Source organism: Protomyctophum parallelum, assembly GCF_964188405.1.
Source record: "Protomyctophum parallelum genome assembly, chromosome: 1".
Taxonomy (NCBI): domain Eukaryota; kingdom Metazoa; phylum Chordata; class Actinopteri; order Myctophiformes; family Myctophidae; genus Protomyctophum; species Protomyctophum parallelum.
The window spans coordinates 64750082-64762562 of NC_139697.1; the positions used below are offsets into that span (position 1 = coordinate 64750082).

General features: G+C 39.0%; 2 protein-coding genes across 3 annotated transcripts; one reads left to right on the forward strand and one right to left on the reverse strand.

Moving 5' to 3' along the window:
• The first annotated feature begins 1688 nt into the window (after positions 1 to 1688).
• On the forward strand, positions 1689 to 4357 carry banf1 (barrier to autointegration nuclear assembly factor 1). 2 transcript variants are annotated; one of them, XM_083768867.1, is made up of 3 exons: positions 1689 to 1817; positions 2878 to 3022; positions 3636 to 4357. In XM_083768867.1, exons 2-3 carry the CDS (start codon positions 2897 to 2899, stop codon positions 3780 to 3782), a joined length of 273 nt encoding a protein of 90 aa, XP_083624993.1. In that variant the 5' UTR covers positions 1689 to 1817; positions 2878 to 2896; the 3' UTR covers positions 3783 to 4357. The 2 variants fall into 2 exon arrangements, with proteins under 2 accessions (XP_083624993.1, XP_083624994.1); XM_083768868.1 differs by having other exon boundaries at positions 1692 to 1821; positions 2885 to 3022.
• A 524-nt stretch (positions 4358 to 4881) lies between these two features.
• Positions 4882 to 7528, reverse strand: gng3 (guanine nucleotide binding protein (G protein), gamma 3; the record flags this gene model as incomplete). Its single annotated transcript, XM_083768887.1, has 2 exons — positions 4882 to 5641; positions 7430 to 7528. 2 exons carry the CDS (start codon positions 7526 to 7528, stop codon positions 5513 to 5515), a joined length of 228 nt encoding a protein of 75 aa, XP_083625013.1. The 3' UTR covers positions 4882 to 5512.
• Between the last annotated feature and the right edge of the window lie 4953 nt (positions 7529 to 12481).

The following is a 12481-nucleotide window of genomic DNA, read 5'->3' on the forward strand; positions in this document are numbered from 1 at the left end:
GACGGGTGGGGAATTTGGTATAGTCTTTTATTTATTATTTATTTAAGCTTTATTTAACCAGTAAAAAAACACAGACTGGAGTCTCTTTTACAAGTGTGAACTGGCCAAGACAAGAGGCAAAATAAGTGACACAGCTCTGCTCATAAGACATACAATGCTCATAAATACAGTACCCACTACCGAAGAAGCTCAAAGGGAGAACAGGAACGCGACCAATAAGGACTAATAAATCAAAACTAAGCAACGGAAATAGCTAGTAGACTAAAAAGCAAGCAGACATTTGCTATACGTCAAAGCAGGAGCAGTGTATGGGAAGTGTGCCCATGGCAATCCTTTTAAAGCTCACTAGGGGAATCAGGGGGAGTCTGGACTGTAGGTCATTCCAAGACCAGGGTCCGAAATAAGCAATGCTTTTATTGGCCTAAAATATTGTCTATATACATTCATGAATTCACTTGACCGTCTGTCGATATTGGGCAATTGTTTTTATAGGGTCTCCTTTTTAGCCCAAGCCAGTGTTTTTTGTGCAAAACTAATGCTTGGAATGGATTCAGAATCATGAAAACCCCCTAGTTTGAAATGTCATACATGCTACTTAATGGGGGAAAAAATCCCAATAGTGACAGCCGGTAAGCAAGTGGATTCATGAATGTATGTATATAGACAATATTTTAGGCCAATAAAAAAAGACTATACCAAATGTCCCACTTTAAACAAAAGAAGCCTGTCGGCTGCCGGACTATTAGTAGTCCGGCAATTAGTAGTCAGGAATTTGCCATTGTCCAGGGCTCAATATTATGAAATGAGTCAAATAACAGAACTAGGTTGGTGGAAATCGGTATTCAATTGTTGAAATTGTTTGTTCATGACCCAACCTACTTTAGGGTTGATGGGTTGAGAAATACTGCATTGGGTAATATGAAAAGAGGGTAGAAAAAGCATAGATAAGGACTGGTTGAAAGTCAATAGTTGGGAAAGTTTGTAATTCATTTTGTACTGCTTATGGTAAAGTCCATTATAGGTGAATCCTGAATTTCCTTCAATGTATTTTGAGTTTGCAATTGAAACCCGGTCAGTGATACACAACAGCACAGATTATTTGTAAAGTTATGTTATGCATATAGTTTCTTATTGGAGAAAAACTTGGCTACAGGGTTTTAAAATAAAACGACAACCCTCCTATCCAATTGTAACAGCCAGGGTTGTTACAGGCCGTGCCATTCATGGAACCAACTATGCATTCGAACGCAGCAGTCGACTCCATTATGACTGAGTGAGAACACCTGTTGTTGGCCATGTATCTTCACAAGTGTTGTCACCCACCATAACCCAACGCCAGCACTGCCAAATGTCTTCAATTTAACTACAGGTATTCTTTATTTATTTTGTATATCTGTTCAGTTATATGTTCTTTATTATACACAATCGCAACGCCCTTTAATACGTTTTGTGAGAAGGTCTCTGCCTACAAAATCGAGGATTTAATTAATTGAGTATGAACTTCAGCCAAGGACACCAATGGAAACAAGCCATAGGCTTTCTTGCGTTTAAATCCTCTTAGTGGACCTTTACTTGTATTGAACTGTACTTTCCTGTGCATTTTTCTGCAAACTGTTAATAAAGTATTCAATCATTCAAGCAATCGGACTACAAACGTGGAGGTACATGACGCGGTCGCATTGCATTGTGGTCGCCAATGTGTGGAACGGCTGGAATGACCAGTTTGTTTGAATAATAACATCGAAGGCACTGAAGGCAGCTGTACTCGCTACTACTACCATTTAAGGCCGGGCGTTCAGACGATACACCACAAGAAGGTGAGTTAACACATTTAATATCTAATAAAGCATGTTGCGTAAAGGAGCCATTATGAGGCTGTTTTCAATAACACGTTGAAGCTCGAGGTAAACTTCATGAGGAGTTAGCAGCAAGTTGAAGGCACTAGCAGCGACTAGAAAGCATAAAGCCCGCAGGCTAAGCTAATCCATCTTCATGTAGGTCGCGACTCGCTACTCGCTGTGGTCAGCTTGTTTGGGCGTAAAACAGCTAAGTATCATAATAACTGTTTAATTTTTACAGCAACCAGAGTAACGATGGCTAGTCACTGCATCTGGAAATTATAGCTAGCGTGTTTAAGCTAACGTAGCTAACAGTAGCAGTAGCACTGGAATGAATCGCGTTGGTTTTAGGCGTTGTTGCACAACGAGTCTTTAGCTCAACAAAAAAAATACGTATTTTTAAATACAGTGTCGCGTCGACACTGAATATTATTAATTTGACAAATTAAATGTTATTTCATTGTGTATGCGGACATCGGACATGGGCTGTAAAATCGGACCGCCAAGATGTGCGTGACGTAAAACGCCGTATTTCCGGCTTCGTAGTTTGTTGCGAAGTCGCCCTCTGGCGGACACAAGTTAACGTTCTGTTCTGGAGCAGCACTGCATTGGTTCTAATCTCAACGTTTTAATTTCACGGGACCCCCGCCTAGACTGGCCTGGGGCCCCTTTTTCACCGGGGTTGAACGGCTTCAGTTATTTTTTTGAGTATACAAATGGAACCAAATTAGTCTCAGAGTTGCAAACCTACTCTATGTTTCAATTGCAAACCTAGTGTAAGGGTCCTGTTGAAAGACTCATGAGGGTCCCTGGACCCCACTTTGAGAACCACTGACATAGTGCATTAATTGAAATATGTGTATTATCGATAAATGTATAATATTGCACGATGTAGAACAAAAAAGTTAAATAACATGTATTAACAGACCTGTGAGAAATTAAGCTGTCATGCTGCGTCAATAACTGACAAGCTGTTATTAGTTGACAAATACATTGTTTATCTGTAAATTATGTTAATTCATACGCCTTCATGTTACAGATAGAAGGAACTGCCAGCCATGTCGTCAACATCCCAGAAACACAAAGATTTTGTGGCGGAGCCCATGGGAGAGAAAAATGTCATGGCACTAGCAGGCATTGGAGAAGCACTTGGGAAAAGACTAGAAGACAAGGGCTTTGACAAGGTAATGTCTCACTTTGACTTTTAGAGTTTGGTTTCTTTATACTTTTTTTGTATGCTTATACACATTATAAAACGTGTATATTATATATAATATTGTATCGAGTCTTTGCAACGAACAACAAAATATTGAACATTTGTCCCTTAGCTCAGTGGTTCCCCTTCCCAAACCTTTTAGCACGGGACCCAAAAGAGAAATTTGATGTCTCCCCAAGACCAAAACTAGTGAATACAAATCTACAAGCTCGTGTCTTGAACTTGTAGATTGACTATTTTTTTCTTGTTTAATGAAATTTCTAAGATTTTTATTTATGAAATTATATAAATTAATGGTTGAATTTATTTTATTTTATTTAGGAAAATGTATAGGAAATGCTTAAATTGAAATTATAATAATGAATAACTTTTACTCTGAGGAAGTAACATTGAAAACATCTTTTTGTCCTATACTCCTCCAGTCTCTTTCCACGTTCAGGTGTGAACATTGTTCAACAGATTCATTTATGAGAATGTGATTCTAGACGATTTTGCTGAATATAATTAACTCAAAGCATTACGACCTCATTGCATTATGACAGGCCTGGAGTAAAATGTATCTTGAATATCTCCATCCACAGGCTTATGTTGTCCTTGGGCAGTTCCTGGTGTTAAAGAAAGATGAGGAGCTCTTTCGGGACTGGCTGAAGGATACCTGTGGGGCAAATTCCAAACAGCAAGGAGACTGCTACGGCTGTCTCCGGGAATGGTGTGACTCCTTCCTGTGAAGCATATTATATTCTTTAGTTTCCGTTTGTTTTGTACTTTCAAAGTTCCATGTACATTTTTACCTCATCAGCGCCTTGTGAACACAAAAGACAAAAAAAAGAATAACATTTAATAATAAAAATGTGTTTTAAAAGCTGCTGCTGCTCACAATTTTCTTTTCTTGTTGTGCAAATCATCACTGTTTAGTTTTGATAGAGTCAGTGGTTGTTCTAGTCTATGATCTATACTAGCATGCCTACGCTGGCCTTGTCCCCATAGCCACGGCCCTAATCCAGTGATTACCTCGGTACCCTATGTGACTTGATAGTCACATAGAGATGAGTTTTCTTCTTGTAGCTCTACATACAGCAAGGTAACACTTTATAGATCACAGGACTATTTTATGGTTTTATGTTTTAATGCTGGTACCAATATGTCACTGTTTAAATAAGTATTCTATAGATAATCCTGGTTGAAACACTGGTTAGTTTCTGTGACTGAAAGCATTCAGAATTCTATATTTTGGGTTTTCATTCAAATGTCTTGTTTTGTAATTGCATAACATCAGAAATTAAATTGAGTTGATTTAAATGTTTTATTTCAGTTTTTGATATTCCATGGTTACCTTCAAACCAAAGCTTGTCATTTGCTATTGCTAATATGTTCAACACATTGAAAAGGCAGTGGACAACGTTTGAAACTCTTGAGCACCTTACAGTATCTGATATTGTTAAAATGACTGTAGACTTTTTGTTAAGTACAACATAAGAACTTTATTCTTTCCAAAAATAAACATGATGGCTGATAAGATGGCCTAGGTCATGTTCTTTTTTTTTTTAGTTCAGGTGATACTAATGTATACTTGTAGTACTGTTGTACAACTGTGTAACTCAGCAGCAGCTGTTTGATAGAGTATACAGGTACATATTGCATTTCCAGTGGAATGTTTTGGGTGTACTGATTGTAATATAAAATATTTAACACTTCAGATTTGCTGCCTAAGTTTCTCAGTACCACTTAAACGGATACACTAAAATCCCTAGCCACACAACTGCAACATTTGCAGCTTGATTTATGCTCCAATGCATGACCGTCAAGATCAGTTGTTTTTGACAAGCCATACAATTGTGCGATGGAGTATAAAGTAGGCAGTATACATGGTTGTAATGTCAATAACAAAAACTTGAATAATGCCCCTGTCATAATTGGTTATCGTCCTCATTTGATATGTGTAACTAACAATATAAAACACCAGAGCAAATAAATGTATTTATTCAAGTGAATGAAATGTGTGTGCCATGGTGAGGTTTAGTTCCACTCTTAAACATGACTTGCATTGAAATAATTTGACATTTCTTGTCTTAAAATGGTGTTGAATCCATTTTATGTGTCATAATAGTAATTGTTGTATACTTAGTCTCACTGACTGACGCAGATTATGTGATGTGAACCAACACCGTTATACTGTAAGACATTTCATGCTTGTGTTTATTTTTTGTCAGTTACTTTATTATGAGTTGTAGACTGGTTTCAGTCCACAATTTTATTTGTATTTTTCTGTCCCCTTGTAACAAGACAGATACTGTATAGCAGGTTTAAAATTTTGCTCAACATTTTGTAGTCGCAGGTGTACTGTACATCGGAAGGTTTCCCAAAAACTATTGTACATTGATGCTCTTATTAAGATTTGATGTACATGTACACACTGTACATACTGTACAGCTGTACTCATAACAATCCATGATTTGTCTCAAAGCAGTGCACAGAAGAACTTCTTCTCCCTGAAGGGGTTCTCTGAAGTGGGCACAGGAGTGATGAGTGGGTCGTCTAATGCGTGTGCGTCACAGTATGCCATCAGGTCAGCTGCGGCCTTGGATACCTTCAAGATATTGAGAATGAGATTAGAAAGATTAAACAACCAACGTAATTGGTTTATATTAAATGTGGTAAAATATTTATTTTAAAGGTTTAGAACATGCTTAAAGGGAAACTATCAATATGTTCAACACCATACCTCTTGTGTACTGTAATTTACCATACTCTGAACCAAATCCACTAAAGTTGTACTGAAACTTAAAGGTTTACTCAAGTAAAATATTTGAAAACGATGAACCTATGACCTTGCCATTTTCTGTTTATGATGAGAGAATATGAAACAGATCATTGTAATAGTGGACAAACCATTTTGGGCAGTCAGTTTCTAGAGTGGCCATCTATATAATAATGGGTGAGCCAGGTTGATGGCTTGCCCACAAAATGTGAATAATGGGAATTGTAGGAATTCAGAAAAAGGCCAAAACAGACTAAATGTCTGTGTATGTGGATGTCAATGTAGATCATTGGATTGTGTGGGAATCAAGGTGAATGTTGCACCCACTGCACAAAAAACTGCTAGTTTCCTAGTTCCTCCCAGTAGAGAGCAATTTGACTTTAATTTGTGCCAACATCGTTGTTTTGCTTATCTTATTCAAATGTTTATTTAATATCACTGTCCTTGTAGCTGTTGATGCTGATTATTGGTACTGACTATGGTCATATTATATTTGCAAATAAATAAAATTTCCATAAAAATGTGATGTGTCCCTTCAAAATATGCAATAAAGAATCATAAAATGGTAATGTATAATGTGAAAAGCAGGCATACAATAAGATTCTTAAATAAGATTCTTAAATGGCGTATTTAAGAAGACGATACACAATACGTGTGTATCGACAATACAGGTGTACATATCAAGATCTGAGCTGGACATAAACTCAAACCAATAAGTGAACTGATCCATTATATTCAAATTCGATACACGCGTTCCACACCCCCCGCAGGGAGTGCAGTGCCCGGTGTCGAGTTGGTCGGACCCACGGTTGTCCAGAACCGCCACAAAAGGCCTCTGCCCGGGCCCCTGCCCAGGGTCCATATATGGAGCTGGCCTGTTCTGACATCACAAGACTCCATATTTGGGCATGCCTGACACAGAACTCCATATATAGGAATAAAGGACACAGAGAGACAGATACAGAAATCTCCATATATGGGCATGAAAGGGACACAAGTGGGTGGAACGGGTACTCTGACATGGGTACAACGGGTATTACAGCCGGGTGGGGCATGGATCTCCAACTTGCATTTCCAACTTGCATCGTTCCAGATAGGCCAGTGCCCAACGGCCACTGCTCTAGTAATAATTAAATAAATGGCAATACAAAATAAACATTTGAATGTACCGGTATATACATTCCAGAAGTAACGTCTGTGTACATTCATCTGCCTCTTTGCACTAAGTGGCTATCAATGACATCAAGTTGATTCTTTCAAATACTAATTATTGGTCAGTTGCTTAATCTTTAAGTACCACCTGGGAAGGCCAGAGCTAGGCTTCATTAATATCCATAATACATAACCATGAATGAATCCTTGTGGATCAAAGAATTTGGCCAAAAGTTCAGGGACCATGAGTACCGTATGATAGTTTATAAATTTTTTATGAGATTCTCACTCTGAAACTGAAGAGTACAGCTATGTTTCTATACTACCTAAATCCCTGTAAATATTTTACCTATACACAGTCAAATATGCAGTGTTTATAATTCAGAGTGTACAAATATAGTGCATTTGTGCAACCTCAGACTGATATTCTTTTTACAGTTGTACTGTTGTATTGATTTGCCTTACCTTTATCCTGCAAAAACTCGCCTCTATTTTCAGTTGCTCTACCAGCTTCCTAGCCTGGCCAACACTCATTGTGCTATGCACTGGGGTGTCTCCTTTCATCCTTGGGGAAGGAAATAAAAAAATGACAAACACAACAGCATTCAGAAACTTCATGGATTAGCATGCTGGTGTACACTAAAATCCTGAGTGTACAAATGGATAAATTAACAGTGAGCATTGTACTGTGTAGAACAGCGGTTCTCATACATTTTCATGTCAGTGACCCCACACTAGATGCTTGCTTATGGTTAGTCTGTCAATTCCAATGATGACATCCACTTCTATCATGCGTTCTTTAATTTGGTGGCTAGTGGCTACACAGTATATAGCCCTATTCTGGACCCACAGGTCCTATTGCAGGTAGGGCATGTATATGTGGTGGTATAGTGGCAACAGTAGGTTTGTTCCCAAGTTCTGAGTCTCCTCTTCTGTCTCTTCCGTCCTGGCGGTCCTTTCCTCCAATATTTGGGTTCCATTCAGGTACAGTCAGCTAACACCAGGTGTTACGGTCAGCAGCAACATTCTCCAAGGCCTCAGGTCTGATTTAGCATTCCCTTAGCTGGTCTTTGTAGCGCTTCTGGGCCCTGATGTGACGGCATTAACCAGGCTTCGCAACTGTAAAGGAGGGTAGTGATGCAGATGGCTTGGTAGACACAGACCTTCGTGCTGGTGTAGCCTGGTGTAGTTTCGTGAATGAGCCTATGCTGGAGTCTCCAAAAAGCAGAGGATGCCTTCAGATCCACAGGTATCTGAAGGATATTTGTGTGCATTTGTGATGCAACAGCACAGTCATCTGAATACTGTAGCTATACATCTAGATGAAAGTCCACTGCCATACCACTGCTGTCCTCAATCGCTGGGTGACACTTAGCAGGAACATGTTAAAAAGTACTGGTGCTAGTATACACACTTGCCTTAAGTGTATATAGGATCCTGGTCTCACTCAGAGTAGCAATGCCGTTGTTGATGTTGTAGCGACTCATCTCAGCAACCAAGGCTGTTCTCTCAGAGGTGCCATACGAGTCCAGGAGAGTCCTTACTGTACATTCCATGTTTCCTTTAATTATCGTTTGTACCAGACTACCAGGACCCCCATTTGAGAAGATTAGAATAGTTCTAATATATTCTCTCATCTGTGAAATAATAGTGAAATAAAAAAAGAAATCATTTTAATTTACAAAAAAAAGTTAAAAAGAATCCCTGGAGGTCCCCGGAACGCATTTTGAGAACCTCTTATATTAGATAATGTTGCATTTCCTTGATTCAGTCACAACTGAATTCCTTCTCCATGCAGTCTCAACCACAATGGATATCTGATACAATGCCATTTAGCCATGTCATTCCGGCCCAGAGCATTTTGTCCTACAAACCAGACAGTTCACCTTGATAAAACCAAAAAATATTCTCTAAAACAAGGTACAAGAAAACAAACAAAAACTGTTTAAGTCATGGCTGGAATTTGATGGAAATGTTTCTTTCTGAAGTTAAACACCCCCCCCCCCCCCTCTCTCTCTCTCTCTCACACACACACACACACACACACACACACACACACACACACACACACACACACACACACACACACACACACACACACACACACACACACACACACACACACACACACACACACACACAATAATTATGATAAACAGAGAACTTTCAAAACCAATATTACAATATGTTCACAAGATGACATTCTATCTCAAAATCACAACATTTGTATATGATGTACTGTAATTTGAGGTATGCTCTAGATAGGATGCAAATATCTCTGAGACTGAGATCACAATAGTTCCACCAAATAGGTGACAGTTATTGCAATGCAAACATTAGGTCTAAGAAAGTCTGCATGTCCTGCAATACAGGATAAATATCAATGAATATTGTGTATGAAATATGCTACAGTACTACTGCTGTATCAAGTCACTGTCAGGTGCTATGATTAAAAGTATTAAGGCTACATAATTTAAGCCTATATAAACCGGGCCATTCACATAACATTCACCTTGGCCGACAGACTCACCGGACAAATCACAGAGATGAATCCAGAGTCTGAATGAATGAATGTATAGGCACTGCACATTTTTAGGAAAGAAGATGAAACACATGACTGATGGAGATGGAATCAAGAAGGTTGGACTATGAATGAACAAGAAGAGAAAACCCAACAGAGCATAGAAACATAGCATTTGATCTATTCCTATTTCATTTGTACCCCTCATCCATTTTTGTGTTCTTACCCGTATTGTATTCTTCTGTGAGTGCAATCTTTCCTCTCTCTCTCTCTCTCTCTCTCTCTCTCTCTCTCTCTCTCTCTTTCCCTCCCCCCTCTTTCGTCTGGTGATATCGGTGTAGTTGGACCCCACCCCTCCAGACAGCCTCGATGCTACCCTGCTTTGTATAGTCCAGTGCACTGCAATTCTGCTACAATGGACACTAAATCTGTGGTACATGGGTTGAGATTGTGTGGATTGAAACACCCCTCGGCAGCAATGGTACCTACCAAGCAAGGGGAGAGGGGGAGCATTGGATGAATATTTTCTCAGGAAAGTGGACCATACCATATCCCTATACTGTACACTACAGCACTGGGAAATGTGTTATGGGGTGGTTAGTCTCTCAGATTAAAGCACTGATAATGGTAATTGGAGCAGATTGATATTGTATATCGCTGTATTTCCTTTTGTATTGAGGCTAAATACAATTTGGAATGCACACAACAGTTTCAATAGCATGCTATTTCTGTCTCTATACTGGCATTTGTGATGCCCGCATCCTCTTCTGTTGCTATGGGGACTACTGCAGTCTGGTTTATTTATTTTATTTTGAATTTATTTTATTTTGTAATTATTTTATTTTGTGTGTGTGTGTGTGTGTGTGTGTGTGTGTGTGTGTGTGTGTGTGTGTGTGTGTGTGTGTGTGTGTGTGTGTGTGTGTGTGTGTGTGTGTGTGTGTGTGTGTGTGTGTGTGTGTGTGTGTGTGTGTGTGTGTGTGTGTGTGTGTGTTGCAAATGCACTCACGTAACAGAAACATAGTAGGCCTAGTATAGTTTCACCATGACAATATTTGCCTCAGTCATTAACACATTTTTTGTCTAATTCCATAAAAAAACCAAATAATAAGGTCATAATAAAAGCATTACTAAGGAGGAATAAAAGTAGTGAAAATAGCAGAGCGACGTGTTGTGAGCTTATATGCCATTTTCAGTACGTGTCCCTATAGAGACATCAAATCGAGAGTGGACACTATAGTATGTAGGCTAGAAAATAGGCCACCAGTGCTTTGTCTTTTTAAGCCACTCTGGAGCATCATCCAATTAATTGCAAATAGTTTGATTCAAATATTTCAACGTTGTTGCTTTTTCGAATAGGCATATAACAGGTATTGTCTATATATTAAGTTTAACATTGCGTGTCCATGTGTTGACTTGGAAGCTTACCTATTGAGCACAATATTGTCTTTAAGACCGGTCCCCATTCCCTGCCCAAATGTCAGATTATGTAAATTAGATTTTATATTTAATTACATTTATTTATATTTCAGAGTAGACATTACAATGCATTTATTAGCTCTATTTTGTCAAGCTGTAAATTGAAAAGGTAGGCCATAAATATTGAAAGAGATATTGATATTGATACCCTAGATTTCTGATTACATTTCTGAATTAGCACAAATGTAATTAACAGTGGAAGGCCTTGGGGACAAACACCAGGGAGAATGAGGATGCAGTGATTGAAGTTCATATGGGGACATTACTATGCAATGACTCCCTCTGCTGGTTGAGACCAGGTTGTATCATCTAGCTGTCAAAGTTCCTTACGTCGATCTCATAATATCACGCTGAATTATTTTTAATAAAGACAATACTCTGTAAACCAGTGGTTCTCAACCAGTGGTCCGGGATGCCACCAGTGGTCCTTGAGGGCGGTGGGAGTTAAACTTAAATGATGGAGAGTTGGTAACCAAATAGTGGACCCAATAGGCCTAGATCTTTAACATGAAACCCTTACCCTTATCGGTCCATTTGGTTTCATTTTACGCTCTCGAGTTAAATTATTGTTAATTATTATTTACAAGGAGTCAATTAGAGAATGTAGAAGAATTGTTATTTTGATCAACGTTTGCCTGGCACATATGGCTACCATATCAAATAAACTGAATACAGCATGGAATGTGGACAGCATTTTATTCAACTACAAAATATTCTAAGACAACTTAGTGTCTGAGAGGCTAAATGCCATCAAATGGTGGTCCGTGGCTTAAATGCAGAATAAATAATGGACCTTGATATGAAAAGGGTTGAAATTGAAACCCACTGCCCTAGAAGGTTAACACTCCCTGAGCAGGAGCGCGCTCTTTAAAATCCTCCAGTAGCCACGCCCTGTGCCATCCACAGTCACACTGTCACCACTGTCACCTGCTGCAAACAGACAGGTAAAAAGAGTAAAAATGAACAACTTACATAATGTAACTTTACACCTCATGGACATTGAGTTGAGTAGTCTGGGTTGTTAGGAAGTGAAAACTGCTCAGCCACAAGTGTGTGACAGTTTGAAACTTGAAAGAGAACTAAATTAATCTTCATAACAACTGCAGGTGGGTTAGCTAAAGGTGCTAATCATTAGCGTGTGCTTGTGTGTCTGTGCGAGAGAGAGAGAGCAGTGGCGTGCACAGATAGACACTAGGGGTGCTAGAGCACCCCCTGCCCTTTTAACAATGTGCTCTTTAAAAAAAACATCCAATTTGTAGTGTGTGGGACCATGGTGACATTGATCAAATATTGATAAAAAACGCTTCTACTATATTATTTAGGCCCCCACAATCTAAAGCGATGTTTCTATGTCAGTGGTTCTTCGATAAAAAAATAGCAGATCTACAAGCTCGTAGTATGAGCTTGTAGATCTGCTATTTTTCAATGGCTAAAGCACAAATGGTTTCCCGCCCGAAAATGCGCTGCACAAGGTGCCCTTTTTTTCACTTGAGCACCTGCCCCTCTAAATGTCTGTGCAC